Source organism: Paroedura picta, chromosome 4 (genome assembly GCF_049243985.1).
Source record: "Paroedura picta isolate Pp20150507F chromosome 4, Ppicta_v3.0, whole genome shotgun sequence".
NCBI lineage: Eukaryota > Metazoa > Chordata > Lepidosauria > Squamata > Gekkonidae > Paroedura > Paroedura picta.
Window position 1 is genome coordinate 105,433,982 of NC_135372.1, and position 22,906 is coordinate 105,456,887.

Sequence of the window (22,906 nt, forward strand, 5' to 3'; positions counted from 1 at the left end):
CCACATGAAACAGAAGATAGTGACTTGCCTGAAGATAGCCAGTAACTAAAGACAAATTTTAGACCCTGTTTCAAGCTCATGTGAAAAATAATTTTTGTTATAAAATACAGGGGGTTCTTTTCTGCTTTTCATGGGCATCTAGTGTTAAGAACTGCAGCTGGCAACCCGGCAAAACAGTCATTTCATGTTCAAAACCCAGAGGTGATGTCATCATGCTGGGGCAACACTCTACAATTTGGCCCAAACTCTAAGGTTAAATTGATACCAGCAAGCCCCCCAATTTCCCCCCTGCCAGTCTGTGAAGCAGCTGCAGCGAATGGGAGCCAATGTCAGCCCCAGGGCTGAGGCCCTATAGGCATCCCTTATTTATCACAGGTAAAAAGTAAGAAAACAGTGTTTACCGGAGTGTAGCAATGGTGCTGGCCACCTGATCCAGTCCCTGCTTTGTAATAAGAGGATTTCCCAGGATCCCTTGGATGCGTTGAATTTCGCCTTCTGCTTCCAAGAGGCGGGGGCTGAACTCAGAGCTGAGCGTTCCCAGTTGTAGCCACTGTGTGGAGTTTTTCAAGGTGGCCTGGCGCAAACCAAACCGATGGATGTCCTCATCATAAGCCTGGAAGCAGGGGTGGCATGCCTCACAGCTGTCATAGTTGCCACAGTAACCTCGCTGACACCGGTCACAGCGGTCTCCAGTAAAGCCAGGGTGACACAGACAGCTGCCGGTCAGCTTGTCACAGCCCACCTCCTCTGTGCCCCGGAAATTACAGTCACACGCTATTGAGTGGGGAAGACAAAAAGAAAGGCATGAAACTCTCAAGAATGTTTAAGTGGATTGCTGGTAGTAGACTAACAGTGTACCCTAAGCAAAGGTATACCCTTCTAAGGCCCCAACAATATACCGTACCTCAGGGTCCTGCGGCAGGATACAAGTTGTGAGTTATCTGTGGGATCTTAATTCTGAAGCACTTCAAGGGCCCAATTTGGATCAGGACCATGGCACAGTTGCAAAAGGCCCCTTCTGCCCTGTGCCATTTTCCCAAGCTGCAAAGTCCTTTGGGGAGGGGGCTTGCCCCATGAGGGGGGCTGCATGTGCAATTACTGCACTTCCTCCCCAACAGTAATATTTGAAGTTAGCATTTCTCTTATTTGAAAGTGTTACAGTTTTATTAACATGAAGCAGAACAAATCTGTACACCGCCCGTGGCGCCGCGGGCGCCACGGACTAAATAAAACAGTAAGGGGTTCTGGGGCGGGATGCGTCCGGGATGAGGAAGGGTCCGGATTGGACCCTTCCTCATGACAGACAATCAGAGGGAGCAATCGGCAGGCGCGAAGCGCCTGCCGATTGCTCCCTCTGATTCCCAGCCCCAGCAATTGCGAGCCGCGCGCAGCGCGGCTCGCAGTTGCTCCCGGCCTGATGCGGCGAGAGGCGCGAAGCGCCTCTCGCCGCGTCAGGCCGCTTCCTGAGGGAGCCCCCGCAACAACAAGGAGATAGCCGTCAGCCCGTCGCCTCAGGGAGCCCACGGCACCACAAGAAGATGGCCGCCGCTCAGAAGACGTCGCTCTGGAGCTGCCTGCCTCCGCTCTAAGGAGCCCTTGGCAGTCGCGCGGAGCGCGGCTGCCGGGGACTCCCTGCCCGGCACAACAAGAGAAGATGCCGCCCTGGAGCCGCCTGCCTCCCCTCAAGGGAGCCCCCGCCAGCAGCGCGGAGCGCCGCTGCCGGAGACTCCCTGCCCCGCACAACAAAGAAAATGGCCGCCGCTGCCCCGCCCAACAAGAAGATGGCCGCCGCCGATGCTGCCCGAGAGGGAATCAGGGCCGGGCCGCGCCCGTGCAGGCCGCGCCCGCTCGGCTCGATCCGCGGGCGCGGCTCGCGGGTGCAGCTGGGCGCGGCTCGCGGGCGCGGCCCGATCCACGGGTGCGGCCCGCGGGCGCGGCCGGGCGCGGCTCGCGGGCGCGGCCCGATCCGTGGGTGCGGCTCGCGGGCGCAGCCCGATCCGCGGGTGCGGCCCGCGGGCGCGGCCCGAAGCCCTGCCGGTCCCCAGCCTAATAAAGGTTGGGGACCACTGCCCTACAGAGCCGCAGCCCAACATGCCATTAGGAACATTCGAGCCGCCGCTGCACACGCCGCCAGACCGCCTGGGGGCCGCCGCCCGAAGCAACGGCCTCCCTCCTCCACTACTTACTGCCCCGCCGCCGAAAAAAGAACGTCCCGCCGCTGCTGCTGCCGACCGCCCTCGACAATGCCTCCGCTTTCAGGTACCTCTTCTTTCACAACGCTGCCCTCGCCTTTCCCCCCCCCCACCCCCGCTTTCTAGAGCCCATTGTATTTTGGGTACAATGGGCTTAATTACTAGTAAGATATATATCCCTGAAGCATCTGTGGCATTTATCCTGCTCTTTCAGAGAAGTTAAGCCAGGCTCCTAAGGGGCAAGATAGGTTTCAAGGAACAAGGATGGGAAGCAGTTGGGAAAATGCCCTTGGTGTATACCAAGTTTCCTTGTTTCACAGTTCCAGAGAAACTCTCCACAACTCCAAAGAAATCAGGAAGTTCCAACATTCTACTTAAAAAATGTTTTTCAAATGCTATCCTATGCAATAACAGGGGGAATTTAAATAGGCCAGATAAAGGGAGCAGAGTCTCACCAATGCATGGCAAGAATTGAAAGAGAAAAAAGCTACCCAATCTCAACAGCAAGATCTTGTGCCTATGTAAAGGGAGCAGCAAGACAGCCATAATCCTTGAGAAGATATCCAGTGGCTTCCAGGTGAATGCAACCTGTATCCCTTACCTCTACATCCTGTCCTGACATCTCCATAAGTCTGCTCTGGGCAAAACCGTATTTCAGAAGCAGAGCATGTCAGGCCCCCGTAGCCTTCCCTGCATGGGCACTTCCCTGTGAACTGCAGCAAGAGGGGTGGGGAGAAAGTGAGAGACAAGCGGTCAGAAATAGACATAATGCCACAGAACAGGCGTTATTAATTTGGAAGATCACTGACTAGACCAGAAGAGATTTCCGTGGCCAAACCACAAAACAGGTGGGCTACTATACCCCTTCCAAGAAGACTGGCTGATGTAAAGGATTCCAGGCAGCCTGCTGCTTTAGACATCAGGCTGAGATGCCTGCCCATGGATAGTACTCACAAAAACCACTACAGCTGGGAGGGCATGGGTGCCCTTTCTTCACAGAGACCCATTATGCACGGGCTGGAACACCCGTGCAGGGGGCAGCAGGGCATTGGGGAAAATCCCTGAGAATGTACATGCTGACCCTAGCATGGGCGTGTCACAGCCCAGGCCCTTGGAAGACCGGCGTTAACAGAACGTGGGTTCTTTTGGAGTCCTGGGATTGCCGAGGGCACAGGCAAGGGCCAGCTGGACGGAGCCCCATGCATAATTGGAGGACCTACCGACCTACGACGTCCCTGCAGGAATGCCTCTGCCGGCTCCACAGATCTGACAGGGACGACCCCCCATCCCTGCCATGGTGGGAGAGCAGCATGCTGCTCCCCACCATCCTGCAGTGGGGGCCCCCTGCCCCAAATTCCCCCCCCCCCAGCCATTGCTGCTGCTTAACTGTGCTCCCGGTGCCTCTGGCCCCACGTTGCATCAGGGAGCACATCTGGAGCAGGCCCTGTCAGAATATTCCCACTTCTTTAAAATAATCTCTCCATATATATACACACAAAACATATAAGTCTATATAGGCTCAGCTTTCGCATGCTTAGAGGATTTTATTCATGGGAAATCATTTAAATATACAACACACAACCCTTGCCAAGATGTAAACTACCCAGGTCAGTTAGGGGTTCTCCAGAAGCAGCTTGTCTTCCCCACAGGCATGCAGGGCCCTGTAATGGGCCAAATGCAGCCCCTCAAGCCATTTCAGCCCAGAAAAACGGCATGGGGGGAGGCAGAGGTCATACTGACCCACACTGTGTCAAGCTGGGTTCTGTGGCCCCTTGTAGTCATGTCGGTCCAGGAGAACCACATTTCGTGGACTAACATCTCATCTAGTTGAGGCTGGGACAATTTAAGGAAAATTTTCCCACTTGATTCTCTTTAATGCATAAATGCAATGGTTGCTATAGAACAAAATTGCTTTCCCTACTCCCTAAAAGGCTGGGACGAGGCCCTGATTGGGATGCTTCAAATAACAGCTGGCCAAAAATGTCCTTCTGCCAGGCCCCCACTCAAGCACGGCATGCACCTCACAGCCTCCTCTTCACAGTCAATACCTCATTACACTGAGGACTGAGGGAATTCCGCGGATCACAGTTGCAAGGCTGGCAGCCCTCACCGCTGGCAATTTTCCAGTGATTCACAGCACATTTATCACACTTGTCCCCCACCACATTGGGGAGGCAGAAGCAGCGCCCCGTCTCATCGTCACAGGGCACCTTGCGGCTGCCTAAAACGTTGCAGGCACAATCTGAAAGACAAAGAAGACGTTATGCCAGGGGTAGTCAAACTGCGAATGCTGGCAGGGGCTCCTGGGAATTGTAGTCCATGGACATCTGGAGGGCCGCAGTTTGACTACCCCTATGTTATGCTTTCAGGCCTGGGGCAGTATGACTGGTTCTTTTGGAAGATATTGCAGGAGATATCATAGACTTTGCCCATTGTGCACAATGAGGAGGTAGGCCAGGGAGACCAAATTATAGATTGTGCCTCGATAGATTACAGTGATGGTCATTTAAAAGAAACAATGCAGGTAGTAGAGAAACAGCAATGTTAAAACTCTCTCCCTACTGGGGTCATTTTCTAAACAGAAGGATATTATTTCTCAGTATGGGAACATATAAAAACATGACACACATAAAACTCATTGTCTGCAATCTAGAATTCTATCATCTTTGTCTACTACACTCTGTGTAATGTTTCTGAATAGGCCAAAGGTGTTTTTTTTACAGTGTTTTGACAGAGTGAGGACTGTTTCTGTACAGTTTCTTCCTTTGCCACTCCATGAGTATGAGAAAGGAAGATCCAATGGATGTGCCTCTTCTCCCTATATCAGTTTTGGGAAGTGTGGCAATACGCCAGGTTTCCCAACGCTTCTAACTTTACCCAAGTTCCACTGGAAGACGCAGCTCCCACGTCACCAGCATAATAGTGGTAGATTGTCTAAATCATTTCAAAAATTTAGTTTGCTTTGAAGAGGCCATTTAGCACAGGAAATGGAAGCAGAGCTGATATGTACTCAAATTTCGGAAGAAAGGGGAGCAGAATTGTATTGGGGGGAAATTGTCCCCCTATAAAACATGCTCCATTTGGGTGACTATTAATGGGGCCGGTGTAACCAGAAGAAAATGTCTCCCGTTTGATGCTTTTGCATTATCATGAGGCTCAGTTTCATTTGACAGAATGCACTATGGTATCATCAAGCCAATTACATATTTCTGGGCAGATGAATCACAGTTTCCTGTTTTTAGGAAAATATGCCCAAGGCAACTTCTGGCAACAGGAACTAAACAGAGCAAAATGGATTCTCAGATTTTTGCATGGAAATCTTTGCCCACAAACAACTATTGAGCTAGTGGCACTGCAAGTATCATTGCAAAGGAAGATGGGTATGTGCATCACACTTCTGATATTAAAATTAGTGAGTTGTGTTGTTAATAAGGATTTTACAGTCTAGTTACTGTTGTTATGCTCTTGCCAAGTCTTCAAAATTTAACTTAAGTACCAACTGCCACCTGCTGGAGAGCAGCTGAAGTTCATCCACATATGTATTGCAGGAAGCACACATCAATGCAAAAGTATTTGCCCTGATATTGCTAGCGCTGGACAGATCCACCCAGAATTTTCTTTATGAGATGAAGCTTCATTGAGCCTTAATTCCCAAAGTTCTCAGCAGTTGAGTTACAGAGTATGAGGATTATGTTGTACAAATCTCGGGGGGATTCAAATGGGTAGTCCTGTTGGTCTGAAGTAGCACAATAAAACCAAGAATTCCAGTAGCACCTTTAAGACCAACAAAGATTTATTCGGGGTGTGAGCATGCACTCGAAAGCTCACACCTTGAATAAATCTTTGTCGGTCTTAAAGGTTCTATTGTACTCTTAATTTTATTCAGTTAAATCTAGGGGGGAATATAAATTTCTCTCCTTCCACATACCTGGGGGAAACGTCATAATTTATTATTTTTCTTTACATCATACTGCATATATGTCCATGCTAAGACTTCTTCTGCACAAAGGTCTCACCTAGCCATTATGTCATGCTGTCCTCTGCTTTTTTGCCACAGGATGGCTCTCCCAATCTTTTCCTGCAACCCCATAGGGAGCCATTGCCCCGCTTTCCCCCGTTTGTCCCCAGATGCAAATGATAGCCAAGTGCACACTTCCCACCCTGGTTCTTGCTGTTTCAATCATGGTCCCTTGGTGAAAACTAACAATCATTTTCCAGTGCCATTTGAGGATACACACACCCTCCTTCCAAGTCTGAAATAATCCTGGGTGTTTTGTTGTTGTTGTTTTAAGGCTGGAATTCAGCAAAGCCATAATAATATTTTTCCAGTGTGTGTTTGTGCTTGACTAATACACTGAAATCCTGAATGATTGTCATAGCTTTTCATAAAAATATGCATTTCCCATTGGAACATCAGCATCAGGGATTATCTCAAAGAATAACGATGAGCCACAGGAACCCCCCGAGAGAGCAGTGATGCTCCCCAGTTCCCACACTCTGTGGCTCCTTTGCTGGCAAAAAGTATTATATATGCCTTTTTCGATGCTTGACCCTTCAGCCCATTTTTGTAACTGGCTTTGTAACCAGCATGGCTATGAGGCTGCACAACTCTTCCTTTTTTAAAATGCTCCCTGCAGCTATCCCCTAGCTCCATAGTGCGGCTCCTGTTTGCCAACCAATAGCAGCACTGTGGAGCTGCAACAGGGCCATGGAGAGCATTTTTTTACTACACTGATGGTGATCGAGGCCTAATATGTCATGCAGAAACAGTATAAGTGGCTAACAGGCAAAAGTCAGACTAGGCATGCTTCTGGGGAAGGAGGGACTTGGGAACTGATTTCCTAAAATGGATATCTGGCTGAGATGTAATATTCCATTCAAATAAAGCATAGCTATATCCTTACTTTGCCAGTATGGCTCTCTCAAAATTACAGAGCTAATATTCATTTTAAGGGTATTGCAATACCGACAACTTGGAGCCGTAAAAATGTGGACTGGATGAAAAGGGGCCAAGTTCTGCTTATGGAAAACTGAGTTTAACTGTCTAATTGGGGCTTAATGCAATGCAGAGAGAATGTCTGCAGGGGAAACAGCATGAGTAGGGCAGTTGCACCACCACCACCACCACCACCACCACCACCCCCGTGCACCCCTTGCATTGGCTCCACTGTACCTTATCTCTACGTATAACCAGTTGCTTGTTTAGGACCCAAAAGGCAAAATGCTTCAAATTAGAGCTGGAGCACAGAAAAGGCCATCTCCTCCATGGCCTCCTAGTCAAGCATTCTTAAGCAGCTCCGTATTAACTGCTGGCCTCTGATGAGTCATTGTTTTACGAGGTGATTTGTCTGCTCATCTAGCAAGTACTCTGTCTAGAACATCTGCCTTTTCTGATCTCCTTGGGGATTTACTAACCTCTGCAACCTTTGGGGTTAGAGTTGACTAGCTCAGTGAATCCTGGTTTGCAAAGATGGCAACGGTCCCCTTGCACATTGTCTTTGCAGACACAGCGGCCATTTGCAGGGTCACAACTGGAGCCAGGAGCAGTGCCATCTGGATCACATTCACAAGCTAAAAACAGAAGACGTCATGACCATTTTAGAAGCTGCTGGTTAAAGCAAAGGATGGCACCAGATGCCACCAAGAAATAGCCTGAGGGTTTACTTGAGCACATCAATTTTTTTATTATACACCATTCATTTTTAGACAGGATTGCCAATGATAGAAATAAATAATTCCAGTTCCTTAGAGCAGGGGTAGTCAACCTGTGGTCCTACAGATGTCCATGGACTACAATTCCCATGAGCCCCTGCCAGTGTTTGCAAGCAAATGCTGGCAGGGGCTCATGGGAATTGTAGTCCATGGACATCTGGAGGACCACAGGTTGACTACCCCTGCCTTAGAGGAGCCTGGGGGCAATGCCTGTTCGGGCTGAATGTTAAGGGGTTAGAAACTTCAGGAAATGTTCTCTGTTCATTTAAGGTGCATGTCTTTTGTATGCACGTACAAGTCCCCTGCACCAAACCATACCTGCAAGAGGACACACCTTCTCAAACTACAGCAGTATCAGGAGCATTAAATAACAACTAGAAGTGAACACAGAGCAAGTAATTCAAGCAAGTGAATTCAGCTATTGACTAGATACATGTCAAGGTACATGTACGTGTACTGGCTCTTCTTCTGAAATGCAGCATGCATATGCTGTACATCTTATTCGAGAATGAAGTATTTAGAAAATTGTTACTCATTTTACAGAAGCAGAGCACCAAGAACTGAGGCTAGTCTCATCTCGGTCACTGAATCCATGGCTTACTTAAAACCAGCACTGAGCTGAAATATTCCAGATATAATGGTTCATGGTGAAATGGAGGCAAGGGTTCAAACATTAAACTCCATCCAATACACCTATAATCTACTTCTTCCTTGGAAAACGTCACAATTGCAGAAAAAGCAAGGCAGATCCAGCACTCTGACAGAAGACAGGGAGAGTTAGCTAGCAATAGGGAAGTTCTTAACAATGATGTTTTCTACTTGAAGATGGGAATCCGATGTCTTCCCCATTGCTGGTGCAATTGCAGATAAAGCACAGCTGCAATGGGGCCTCCACATGACAGGTTTCCCCAATTTCCCTGATCCAGTCCCCGAAATGGCTACATAGTTCTGTTCTAACAGAATTCACAGTACTCTACTAAACTACAATTTTGTTTTGATTTGGGTGGAATGGGGGGGGGGGCTATAAGATGAAATTGGTTTTAAAAACATAAATATTTGTCTATGAATATACTCTTAACTGGATTTGATATCCTGGTATACTTGCCTTTTATTGGCCCCTTTTAACATTCACTGGTTTAGAATGTGAACTTTTGGAACAACGTTTTGTGTTTTTATAGCAATACTCATGGCACAAACATGAACAATCAAAATAACATACATGAACAAGTTTGGTGTGGTGGAAAAGAGAATGCCAAATGCCGCACTTACGGAGACAGGCTTCAGGGTGGCTGAGGTCATACCGCCGGTTACGGAAAAAATAGGTCTTGCAGTGCTCACAGTTCCTCCCGGCTGTATTGTGCTGGCAGTCTTCACACACGCCCCCACTCACTCCCCCATTGGCTTGGAACACGGCAGGGTCAAAATAACACTTGTTGGAATGACCATTGCAGTTACACCCTGGAGAGAAGCAAATATAGATGGAAGCCAATGGTGTATATTTTTCTGCACACCAGTAGATGGTGCACTGGTCTCCCACATGAAATCCTACTACAAGCATCTATCTATCTTCTATCTATCTAGTCTATTCTAGTAATAATAGAGGAAGGTGTGTTTATTTGTCTATTGGCCTGTGAGGGGGGGGGTCTCTGCTGCACTCTTCATTCAAGCAGTAAGAATAATCATATTCAGTGCTTTAAAATAACATAAATATCTTAACAGTCATCAAATAAAATCTGGCTAGCGCAATCTCATCCAATCTCAGAAACTAACTCAGGTTACCCTTGGTTAGTACCTGGAAGGGAGACCTCCAGCGGAGCCCAGAGTTGCTTCACAGAAGCAGCCAATGGCAAACTCCCTCTGTTCCTCTCTTGCCTTTCCACTATCTTTTGAGGTTTGCCCGTAATTTGAATATTTTTCTAGGGTTCTTTTACCTACTCCCTCAGCACAATTTTCAATAAGCTAACAGAAAAGGAGAAACCCAAGTCTTTAAAAAAACCTAGTTATTATTTCTAAAAGTGATTTTATGACCTAATTTTTGCCAGATATACATACTGTGGCATTCATTGGAGTTGCTGTCTTCAGCCGGTCGCCATGGCCGGTCACTGAAGAAAGCAGCACAGTGTTCACAGTTGGGACCAGCTGTGTTGTGTTGGCACACACAGTGTCCATGAACCTAGAACGGAAGACAGATTTATTCAGCCTGCTACCCTCTGGCAGAGTCCTGGTCTTTACACTTTATTTGTCTAGGTAGTCCTATAGCAATCAGCCATCTTCTGGCTTGTTCAAAAATGCATTTTGAGTTATTCAAATTTCTATTCGGTGCACACACAGACACTGAATTGGAATGCCTGAGATCTTCAAGCCACTTGTGTTGATGCCCATGTCGATTCAGATAAAACCAATACCCCTTCCCCACAACTACTACATACCCTCCACCAGGCTAATCAGGCTGGAGGATCTAAAAACAAGGAGGGCAGCCAAGTTGGAGGAGAATGCCAATTGATTGTTGGTTCAATTCACAATTGCAATGGAGATTCCAGATGTCACAAGGTAATTATTAGTGCCATTCAGTAACCTTTTTTAAAAAACATACATTCACTCAGCTCTGCAGTGTTGAACAGATTTCCTCACTCCCCTCTTCCCCAACATCTCATCTCACTATGTAATCAATTTGTTTCTCCATATATTTAGGATCCTCTGCAGCTGTGAAGAAGCCCCTAATGCTGCTTGCCACTCCTCCCCAATCTGTTTTGTATTGTTGTTCTCTATTAACTACACTACAACATTGTCCTGATCCCCAAAATGACATGCTGGAATTTTATATCCTGGTTTATCAAAGTGCCCCCCCCCCCCGAAAGAAAGGGCTATTCCCAATTTGTGCAGGAACAGAGGACAGTGTTATGCAAGAAAATGTACGTTTGGTGGTTGAAATGGGGGAAATCCTCTGTGTGAAATCAGCCTAGCACATCACTCTGCTCCCACAACAGCAAGCCACACATCCTCAGAAAGCCCACAAGCATATCAGAAGGCAGTAGCTCTCCCCTGATATTGCTCCTCCCAAACTAGTATTCATGGCATGCTGCCTTTAAACATGGAGCTCCCATTCAGTCATCATGGCTAACAAGTGTTTGTGTTGCTTTTAAAAACTAGTGCCCATCACCTCATCTTGTGGTAATAAATTCCATGAAATGAGTGTTTTGTGAAAAAAACATTTTGGTTTGTTCTGATCCTGTTATGTATTGATTCACTGTGTTCTTCTTTGTTCTAATATTGTGCAAAAGGGGAAAAAGTTATTTCCATCCAATTGCTTCACATTGCATAATTTTAGAAACTTTAGACACTTTTATTATACCCTCCCTTTCTTTTGTCATATTTTTTTCTTAACAAAAAATTCCAAATACTTTAGCCTGAAGATGTTCCAATATTGGATTATTTGTTTTCTCTTCTCATTTTCTATTCCCTTCCCATATATTTAGTATTTTTCCTGAAATGTCATCATAGTATTTCAAATGTGGCTCCCTGGCAGATTGATACAAAGGCATTTGGATGTGGTCAACCCATCTATCATACCATGTAAAAAGCATCAGGTCCTTCAGATGATAAGTTGAATGTTCAAAAGTATAGAGAATGTGCCCACCTACACCTGGAGGCTTTGGAACATACAAGAAGCCCATCATTGTTAGCTGGTAGGCATCTACTCAATCGCTTTAAATGCTCCCCCTACCTTCACAGGAAGATTTCCTGTGAAGGTGTACGTGGGGGAATATGCTTTGGACAGTATGCTGAATGTTCCAAAGCCTCCTCATGTGGGCAGGGCTGCCCATGCATGCTTCCCCTGCCAGCTTATGATCCCTGCTATCTTCTCTGCCACCTGCCTGCCATGAGTACAGGAGGTAGGACACTTGCAAGTGGGTGGGTGAGGGAAGGGTGTGCAGGCAGGGTGTGCAGGCAGGGAGAAAGTGGGAGTCAGTTTCAGTGGACTGTGCCAGTATCCGTGGGCCCTGGCAGCCACCCCACCTGACACTAGCCCTCCTGAATTCACTTGTTTGTTTTAAAGTCCTTTTACTTCTTACCTTGCTATTATCATGCACAACGGGAGGGGGGGGGACAAAACTGTGCAAGTGCAACACAGAGAATGACAGTTTTAAATATGCTCGTAACAAGCTTTTGAATGATTTGATGGCCAAGGTTGATTTACAACTGCATTTCAAGCTTCCTGTGTTTACAGTGAATGATTTTTGGTCCCTGCAGGAAACATTCTGTTTCCAAAAGCACAATGGGCTCCTGGCATACTTTTGCAAACCAGCAGAAGCAAATTGTACAAACAAGTCAAACTGCAGGCTAACTAGAACCTATGGTGGAGAGATGGAAAACAATGTGCCACTTTCACTGTCCTCACCACAGCACCGTGTTCTCTGGAAGAGGCATCGGGGGCAACACAGTGGTCAGCATGTCCATTACAGAAGCAGCTCCCTTTCACTTGCATCTCCGTCAAGGCATAGAAAGCACTGGGTAAGCGGTAGCCCTGGTGTGGGGGGCGGGACAGATGGGTGAAGTTGATCCTTAAGTTGGTGAATTCGGCCAGGTCTATCCAAGACAAGAGAGAGAGAACAATGATGGGTAAAGAAAACACACAGGTCTGAAAAGTATACAAAGGCCAATAGGATATGCAGAGACTAAAGCTCCAGGATGATATGACAGTGACAGCCATGCTGGTGTGTATTTCCTTTTAGATACAAATAAATAAAAGAAAATAATAGGGCTATGTCTGCATCCAGATAAGTATAGTTACTTTAGAAAGATCACAACACAAAGAATCCTTTCTAAAAGGACTGTTGGCTCCCACAGAGGGTTTCTAAATTATTTTGAGGAATGATTTCCCGTCTCCAAACAGTAAACATCATAATTTCTTTGTGCACACAATTGCACCACTGTTCAGAGATTCTTCACGTGGCATCAGAACAGCAACGTGAATCCCATTTTCCAAAGACACCAAGCAGAATTAAGCTAAACCCACTTAAAAGGCAGCCCGCATGCTGTAGTCATGAGGCTTGGGGACAATGACTGGGGAAACCTGCCTTGCAAACACACTTTGTGATAAAGTGACATTGGGCCAGTCACTCTCAGCCAGATCTACTGGCATCGTTATTGTGTGGATATGGATGGGAGGACCACATATCCCCCCCTTAAACTTCTTAGATGAACAACAGGATAATTATCTTACAAAGAAAAACATAAAATTAACACAAAATTCTTAGATTAATGAGCTTCACAGCTCTCTTGTGCTTCCTGCTAGAGAAACAAATCCTGAATGATGCTGATAACTACTCCCAGAGGAGCTGAGCATGCTAATAATAACATTATCTGTGTGATGTTATATTACTTCATTTAATATAATGAAGAAGTCTAGACTTTTGTGCTAAAAAAAATCCCTGACTTTGCATTGGTGCACCCCAAGTCCCAGTATCTGCTCCACTCACAGGAAATCTGGCATTCATAGCTATAAAAGTTACTCAAAAACAATCTGTCCTCTGCATGTACCACTTCTGATACATTCACTTCTGTTCCTTCCACATAACTATTGACTCACGTCGTCAACCATCCTGCACCACCCCCAAGCACACATTTTTCTTCAAGATATGTAGCAAAGGTAATCAGAAGCAGGAGCACAATCTGGTTCTGAAGCATGTTATTGCCAGGTTTGACAATACCATCTATATTTGCTGGAGGAAATTCTCCACTTGGGCATGCAATCTAGTTCTGTACCCTGCAATCTATCCATTATGAATATAATTGACAAAAATATGTACATACTGTTGATACTTTGGTTTCGAGATGGCCTCATCCCAGATGTTAGGTCAATGAGACTGAACTCGATCTTACAAGAACAAAGGAGGAGAAAGAAATTATTAATGTGAAAGGACGCTAGTTATAGGTGTTTCTGTCCCTTCTTATTGGAGAAAAAAGTCAATGGGCACATCCCACTTAGGACATTACACTGTTATACTATTATTAAGAACATAAGAAGATGAGTAGACCCAGCTGGATCAGACCAGTGGCCCATCTACTCCAGCGTACTGTTTCACACAGTAGCAGCCCAGCTGACCTGTATTAACAAACATGACATGAAGGTGTTCAGAAATTTGCTGCCTTTGTACATGGAAGTTCCCTTTACACAAGGTGAGTAGTTGCCCTTTAAGGACTAAACCTCCATGAATGTGTCTAGCCTCTTTTTAAAGCCAATTACATCATTGGCAGTGAATTCCACAGTTCCATTACTCATTGAGTAAAGAAGTATTTCTTTTTATGTGTCCTGAATAGTTCCCAACTACTTTACTGGATGCCCCTTCTAACTTTATCAAAGAGGGAGAAAAAGCTCGCTCTATTTGCTGCAGCTCATGAATAATTTTATAAACCTCTATCACTGGCTTTCTCCAGCAGGATTCCATGAATTTTCATTTTTATACATATTTGTTTAAGTATAAGTTTTTATACTTAGTAAGCTATGTATTGTACAGGTCTTTAACTGTTAATGTGCTGAGACTGGAGAGGGAGAGCCTATAAGTTTAAAAAGTAAATAAATAATATAGATTTAAATGTTGTGATATGTGATATGACCATATATGGTCATGTCAAACCCCATTGGCCAGTGACAGGCTTCGAGGGTGTGGAAAGGTGAGGAACTCTAGGTGGGCATATACAAGTTATGCTTCCCAACCATGTTCTGCACAATCGTGCCCCTTCAGGGGCTTCTCAAAGCCTGAAGATGTTTTAGGGGTTTCTCAATGCTAAGGAAGCTGAGAAAGGCTGTGCTCTATCAGGTTCCCTCCCCCCCCCCCCAAGCCATCTTTTTTTCTAGACTGAAAAGTCAAGCTTCCCTGTTTTCCCTTGTAGGAAAGATGCAGCAAATCGTAGTCATCTTGGTTGTCTCCTACTGTACTTTTCCAGCTCTTTTTTTGGTGTAATGAGCACTCCTGTATGGTTGGTTTTGTGTGTTGTTTTTGAATACCACTGATTCATAATTAATCTAAGAAAGGCTCTGTTCATACAGGCATACTGTGACAATGAAATGGACTTTGACAGACTTTTCAAACTATATCAGGTAACCAAATATTCCCTTGACAGAGAAGAGGTTAATGCAGGGAAGCACATAGCATGGAATAGGAATGGGAACTAGGATGTACAGAAAATGGTCTCTAATTTCTAAACATTAAAACAGAGATATCCCTTAAGACCACCTTTGAATGTAATGTCAAGTTATGTGCATCAAAAAGACTACTTCTGAGCAGGTGCAGAATTATCTTCTCGTGAGTTGTCATTTTTTTCTTGCAGTCTTCTTGGATTAGTGAAGAGTTTCAGAGTAGAATGTTAGACTGCCAGCCAGCTTTTTAATACAGCATCTTTTAAAAGAAATTAGCTACTGTCTACAGAACCTTCTGTGACAATTTCCAAGAAGTCTGGAAAGGGTTATTTAAAGATTCTTCAAATTTATTCCTATGCAGTTAACACCAGCCAGATGAACAACGGTTATCATCACGGTTTGTCAAAACAAATTTGAGAGGCCAGAAGTTAACTAATTTTGGTGAACTTCACATCATCTTCTGCAGCTTGCAGGTATCACATTGTCTATACCTTCCCCCCACCCTGAGGTGGTCTGTGATGAGTCTGTATATCCTGACACCGGACATCCTGCCAGCTCTGAGGAAGGCCTCTGGAGATCCATGGAAATGAGGTGGCACAATCTGTGGACAAGTACTGATAAATTTTCCAGGTCCTGCCAAAATCAGTAGATCTTTCAATCACCATGCCAACTGGCAGAGGGCTCTAGAGAAACAAGGAGAAAGAGAACTAAAGGCAACTTCTCCTTGATAAAACAAAACAGAGGAACATAAACAACAAACATCTGTACACCCACTCAACAAGTAACAAGAAAGCACTTTATCTCCCCCTCCCTCCTACCAGAGAGAAGACTGTGAGTTCCCAATTGTTTTAATGGAAAATGTATTACTTTGAAATGTTTAAAATGTTTTAATCACTGTTTTATTCCGTGACTAGGGACAAAGCCCGTTGCATTCTGGAATACAATGGGGTGGAGCGAGGTGGGGTGAGGTGGAAGAAATCTGTGGATGGTCTCTCTCTCCCCCCGGGACCTGGAAAGGCTGCAGGGCTGGATGCCCCCAGGCAGGGAACTCACTGGCAGGGGCAGCTCTCACGCAGCAGGGATCTGCAGCCTCTGAGCCTCAGAGGTAAGTGGAAGGAGGAGGGAGTGGTCAGGGGTGGGGGACGGAAGGCGATTGGCTGGCCACTGGTCAGACAGGCAAGTTGGTTGGAGGAGGAGGCACTCAGGGGCAGAACAGCCACCCTGAGTGGGTGTTAAGCTGTGAGTGGCACTTAAGCCATGAGACCAACTCCTCCTCCTAGGCCTTACCAGAAATATTAAGTGGAACAGATATGTTGTGAGTCACCCTGAGCCCTCAGGGAGGGGCAGCATAGAAAACTGATAGTGAATAAAATAAATAACATGCCATTTCATATTGGTCTCGGTTCTTCCTCTCCTATAAAATTTAAATGATATATCTCCTCAGAAAATATGCAGCTTTTAAAGTTGTGGGGGCTGCATAATTGGTTTTCTTTTGGACATTTTCCAACTGCATTTGATTTTGGCAAGGGCAGAAAAATGGATATATGGAAGACAGACAGGATTTATAATCTTCCTTCATGGAGAGGAGACTTTCAAAGAGGCAACTATTCTTTTCTTTCAAAGACCTGTGGGTTTATTTATTGGGAGGGAGTATTTATTCATTCATTCATTTTTGTAATTTGGCATCTTTTTCCTTTTCCAAGCCACTTTGGGTCACTGCAGGGAGAAAAGTGACCTAGAATCAGAGGTGCCCCCAGTAATATAAAGAACTGTTTCACTTCAGTGCTCCATCAAACATCTAGCACGGTTTATTACTGTTCATGGCTGTATTTCACACAGGCCTCTCAGACCTTCATAAATATGTACTGAATTTGTTAGAGAATAGGAATTCTTCCTCCAAATAAGATCATGAGACAATAATGCTGGTATAACTAAAATAAATATTACTATTTCAAGTATATTTTAAAGAGTCAGCAGCCCGAGGGAGTCTTGCAATAGTTGAAGTTATTTGGGCTCTAAGCTTGGCCAGCCGTTCCACCAGCCGTGTTTATTCTCACCAGCAAATGAAAGGTGCCAAAAGTGCTAAATTTCATCCCTCCTCCCCAATGTGTCATAAATCAGGTTTGGGACAATACTGCACAGAACCACAGGTACTCCTAGGACTGCCAGCTCTGGACTTGGAAATTCATGGAGATTTGGGGGAGAAGCCTGTGGAGGTCCAAGCAGGGTTCGGGCAGAGAGGGACCCAAGTGGGGCATAATGTTATAGAGCTCATCCTCCAAAGTTGCTGGTTTTCTCCAGTAGCGAACACACATCCATACACATACCCTAAAGTCCAGCAGAATGCTGCTCAGCTGAAACTTTCTATCCAGGTCAAATTGGAGAGAGACAGGATTCGCATCTAAGAAATAGAAAAGAGCAGTTTTCATGGGACCAGATCACAGAAGTTGTAAAACCAGAACCTCCTCTCTTCACATTTCATTTACTGAAACTGAAATCCCATTAACAGATCCCACATGACCCTGCCCCTCAGCCCTTCAGCCCTGTCAGATGATATCCTGAGGCATAGTCAGGTTTGAAAGTCATGAAGTACATCTGGAAAAGGAGCTTCAGCATCATTTTCCCTGACCTGAAACAGCTCTGGAAACACGGTTTGCTCCATTGGGAAACCCACATGTAACTTCCCCACAGAGCAAATACAAGCACCTTGGGGTTCTGGTAGATGGAGTTACCAGCCCCCAGGTGGTAGCTGGAGATCTCTGGCTGCTCCAATGATCTGCAGGTAAGAGAAATGAGTTCACCTGGAGAAAATGGCTGCTTTGATTGATTGATTGATTGATTGATTGATTGATTTGATTTGATTTGATTTGATTTTTATACCACCCTCCCGATGGCCTGGCTCAGGGTGGTATAGGTAAAGGTAAAGGTATCCCCTGTGCAAGCACCGAGTCATGTCTGACCCTTGGGGTGACGCCCTCTAGCGTTTTCATGGCAGACTCAATACGGGGTGGTTTGCCAGTGCCTTCCCCAGTCATTACCGCTTACCCCCCAGCAAGCTGGGTACTCATTTTACCGACCTCGGAAGGATGGAAGGCTGAGTCAACCTTGAGCCGGCTGCTGGGATCGAACTCCCAACCTCATGGGCAGACAGTTCCAGACAGCATGCCTTACCACTCTGCACCACAAGAGGCTCATTTGGTATACAACAATTTATATAATATACAATAATAGTATCTAGATTAAATTACAAATTAAACAATTAAAAACAAATAATGGCATTCAAGTTTCCAATGTCTGCCTCAGTAGCCCAATTTCCAGAACACTTTCTGGTTTCACCCAAGGCAGACTGCACTCTGGGTGTCTTCTAAAATGGTGGTCCCCACTACTATGCTATTGCCGCTGTAAAGGGGGCCAGATCTTCCATGCCTCACCCCACAACCTGGCGGAAGAGCTCCATTTTGCAGGCCCTGTGGAACGCTGAGAGCTCCCACTTTCAGGTAAGGAAGACTGTAGGGGGGAGGAGTTGGCTAAAGATACATGCATTCATTGGTCCCATCATAAATCAGGCCTTGCGTGCCTGGGAACCACAGAACTCCCAGCACACATGTAATTCAAATAGCATGTGACTGCCACAAGGAGCTTTTACAGAGTACTGCTAAGAAAGTGTCTGACATGGCATCTCTGTTCCTTTGCTTCAACTCCTCCCTCCCTGCAGAGACAGTAAGAATTTTCACTGTGCACATTTTTAAAACACATCCAAATCGTTTTCATGAAAGTATGTCGAGTAGGCGAGAGGCTTACCATTCTGGGACTGCCACCACCGCCTGTGTCCATTGGAAGAGAGGACATTGTCCACCCTGTGACTGTTGAATGCATGAGGTACTCTGGAATCACATCGGCAACATTTCATTTTCCACTGAAAGGGAGCAAGAGTCAATTACTTGATGAGCTTGCCCAGAAAATCAGATTTCTCTCTTCGGAAAATAATAATCTGTTTTCTGAATTTGTTACATAACAAATGTAAGTAAATTCAAAGACAGGAACATGATATATAGAGGTCTTGCACATTTCAGGAAACCCAGAACAAAAGAATAATATTTATTCTTTTATAAGAATAATAACTCAGGGATCCAACAGAGAAAAAATATCTGATTGCAGAAGCAGGATATTTTATAGAACTTCCTCCTAACCTTGGCCAAAGCAACAAAGTGCAATTCATTCCTACTTAGAATCATAGAATCACTAGAAAATAAGCCCGCTGTTGTCTGAATACAGCGGGCCCTAGGAGTTAATTCCCCCCCCCCCCCGTGGAGCAGCCTACCGAAAGCGTAGGAGGGAGGAAGAGCAGAGAGCCATTCGGAGGCATTCTCCCTCCCTCTCTGAGTCTCGTCCTTGCGGCCGCCCTGGCCGCTCGTCGAGGGCTCCTCAGGCTCTTCTCCCCGCCCCGCGGAGTGGGCGCACAGGCTGCGCGGCAGGCCCTGCAGCCTTGTTGAGCAAGGCGAGCTTGGCTGGCTGGCTGACGGGCGGGAGAAGGAGGCTTCGGCCCAGCGGCAGCAGCAGAGATCCGCACAGCAGCAAGAGGCGGCGGAGGCATAGCTTTGCGCCTCCCGACGCACCAGGCCGCCGGGCAGGGAGCAACTGCGAGCCGCACTGCGCGCGGCTCGCAGTTGCTCGGGGCTGGGAATCGGAGGGACCAATCGGCAGGCGCAAAGCGCCTGCCGATTGGTCCCTCCGATTGTCAGTCCAGAGGAAGGGTCCAATTCGGACCCTTCCTCATCACGGACACATCCCGCCCCAGAACCCCTTACCCTTTTATATAGTCCGTGGCGCCCGTGGCGCCCGTGGCGCCACGGGCAGTTTCAAGATAGAGTTGGAAGGAAACTCATGGGTCATCTAGTCCAACGCCCAGCACTATGCAGGACACTCACAAACCTATTTCTCATCCACTGTAACCTGCCCACCCCCTTAAGCCTTCACAGAATTAACCTCTCCATCAGATGGCTATCCAGCCTCTGTTTAAAAATTTCCAAAGAAGCAGAATCCACCACCTCCAGAGGAAGCCTGTTCCACTGAGAAACTGCTCTAACTGTCAGGAACTTCTTCCGGATGTTTAGACGGAATTTCTTTTGAATTAATTTCATACCATTGGTTCTGGTCCATCCCTCCAGGGCAAGAGACAACAACTCTGCTCCATCATCTATATCAGTGGCCCCCAAACTTTTTAAGGCTGGGGACAACTAGCAGGGGTGGAAGGGAGAGGGCAGCCCAGCGGCACCATGCACACGTGGCAGCTCCATGCAAACGTTCATGCATGAAGGTTTCGTGCATGCGCGTTTGTGCCCACCGAGGGCACTAACGCACATGTGTGACAGTTCTGTGCAAACATGCATGCGTAAAGCAGTCACACATGCGTGTTGGCACCTGCCGGCGAATCCAGATGCGCCTGTGTGGAGCTCCATGCATGCGCGTTTGTACCAGCCGGCATGCCAGCGGGTGCAAACGTCGCCGCGCAGAGCTCTGTACAAGCGCGTATGCACCTGCTGGCATGCCGGCGGCCACGCATCCCTCCATGCAGTGCGGTGCTCGCGGGGCCTTGAGTAAAGGCCCAGCGACCGCGCGAGGCTTTTGCAGCCCACCACAGGGCCGCAGACCGGGGGTTGATGACCACTGCTCCATATGGCACCCTTTTAAATACTTGAAGATGGTTATCAAATCCCCTCTCAGTCATCTCCTCTCCAGGCTAAACAGACCAAACTCCCCCAACCTTTCTTCATACGTCTTGGTCTCCAAACCCCTCACCATCTGAACTTGTGGTAATGCAAACTGTAGAAGTTAGAATAGTATTGAACATTATGTCTTAGGCAGATTGTGAGTGGGTAGGCAGGAAGGGATGTGCTAGTTTTTGTCTCTTGTGGCCCTTCCAAGCATAACCCGGGAATTGTTAATTGCTGCTGTGGGATGGTAGGTGAATATCCTCCAGGACAGGCTGGATTCTGGAGCTTGTTTTGGGGGGGGGGGCATCATTTGGGCATGAAATTTGGGGTCACTGTGGGTGGGCAGATGAGTTCTTGCATTGTGCAGGGGGTTGGACTAGATGATCCTGGATATCCCTTTCTTCTCTATAATTCTATTATTCTTTCTTCTTTGGATGTTTAAATGGATCCTATTTAGTTGGGCCTGATATTCCAGTTCACTGTATGGCTGAAACCCACTAAAAAGAACTTCTACAATACAGAGAATGATCTCCAGGATAGTGGTCAAAAGGACAAAAAGATATGGCTTATAGTCAGTGCCGCAGTATACTACAGCACACTCAAACAGGATCAAGTTGTGGCAGACCAAGCCCTGCATTTCACATTCTCTATACCAGTGGTTCTCAACCTGAGGGTCTGGACCCCTTTGGGGGTCAAATGACCCTTCCACAGGGGTCACAGCAGGGCATGCAGCTTGGTCAGTGGGGCACCATCCACACAACAGCCTTGCAGGGTAGATAGAGCATTTGTCTGTCTGGAGCAGTAGAAAAGAGCAAGATCAGCATGGTGGGACAAGAGGCAGCGCTGAACTTAGAAACCCCAGGGGAAAAATCAATGTATATACAATCATGAACCATGGATCTTCACACCATTGGTCAGTTTCAGTTTAATTTCTGTGAAAGAACACTTGCATAATTTTATGGTTGTGGTCATCACAACATGAGGCACTGTATTAAAGTGTTGCAGCATTAGGAAGGTTGAGAACCACTGCTCTATACAAACACAGCACAATCTTTACCACTGGCTCTTAAAGTTGAAAGAGCCATCTGGGTGGCGCTGTCCGGGTCTACGCTCTGCTGTCCTGGTCTGTCCGGCCCTCAGAATCCACAGGCAGCCACAGGCAGTGGGCCAATCCAGGGTCATGGGGATTGATGTTAGTGTGTCAGCATTCTTCTGGCACCCATTTGCCACCATTGCCCCCTCCCCTGCTGGCCAGCTGAGTGGTGGCAGGGAAATGTCAACTGGAGCAAGGCATCCCCTGTCCCCAGCATGGGTACGATAAGCCTAGGCTAGCTCAATCTTGTCAGATGTCATAAGATAAGCAGGCTCAGTCCTGGTTAGTACTAGGGCAGCTACTCAGAGGCAGGCAATGGCAAACCACCTCCAAACATCTCTCATCTTGACAAACCTGTGCTGTTACCATCAATCAGCCGCAACGTGACAGCAAAATAACAAATCACACATGCAAACACCAACCAGATGTCCTTGTAGATTATCAGCTTTGCATTGCCCCCAGCCATTCCAAAACCTGATAGAGGCACACTTAAAACTCTGGTTTTCTCACACATACCAACATGGGAGAGCAACTGGGAAAAATATTTGGAGAACCTATATCAATTAATCGTAACATAGAATCTGGGGATGACAAACTCCTACCCAGCCAAATCTCAGGAATTTAATCAAGTCTCAACAGATTATCTCAATCTTTAAGCCACATATCAAGCAGTCTATGAAAACCTGTTCATGAACTGGAGAAAAGTTGCTGGGGCTTGGGGAGATGTAGGGGGAACGAGACAGAGGATGGCATCTGTCATGGCCTTCTGTTGTTATCCGCCTGTACATGCATGACATCAAGAGAACTAAAAACATTAAAAACACATTATGATTTTCAAGAAACAACAGACTTTCAAAACCGTATGAAGAATCCTTGCTTGGGAAGGGAGGATGTTATCAAACTCCCTTCATAATCATGTCTTGTGGCAGATCAAGCCCTCAGCAGCATATTTAAATTTTCTAATAGACATTTGGATAGATTTATATTGTGTCCCCATTCAATAAAAATGAGGCAGAAACAGTTGGGGGGGGGCAGAATTACATAACCATTTATC

The 22,906-nt window shown here is 46.4% G+C and overlaps 1 protein-coding gene across 2 annotated transcripts in view; it reads right to left on the reverse strand.

Moving 5' to 3' along the window:
* LAMB3 (laminin subunit beta 3) overlaps nt 1–22,906 on the reverse strand; it is a 66,041-nt gene that overhangs the window by 17,339 nt on the left and 25,796 nt on the right. The window contains exons 4-14 of one of the 2 annotated variants that reach the window (XM_077334861.1): nt 18,847–18,961; nt 17,373–17,446; nt 15,537–15,728; nt 13,719–13,782; nt 12,304–12,491; nt 9,957–10,077; nt 9,174–9,362; nt 7,608–7,763; nt 4,241–4,434; nt 2,794–2,905; nt 402–774 (exon numbers count right to left, since the gene is read on the reverse strand). In XM_077334861.1, the coding sequence (XP_077190976.1) occupies nt 402–774; nt 2,794–2,905; nt 4,241–4,434; nt 7,608–7,763; nt 9,174–9,362; nt 9,957–10,077; nt 12,304–12,491; nt 13,719–13,782; nt 15,537–15,728; nt 17,373–17,446; nt 18,847–18,961 (1,778 nt within the window). Of the gene's footprint in view, nt 1–401; nt 775–2,793; nt 2,906–4,240; nt 4,435–7,607; nt 7,764–9,173; nt 9,363–9,956; nt 10,078–12,303; nt 12,492–13,718; nt 13,783–15,536; nt 15,729–17,372; nt 17,447–18,846; nt 18,962–22,906 lie in introns of those variants that run through there. The other variant, XM_077334862.1, reaches the window with a different exon arrangement.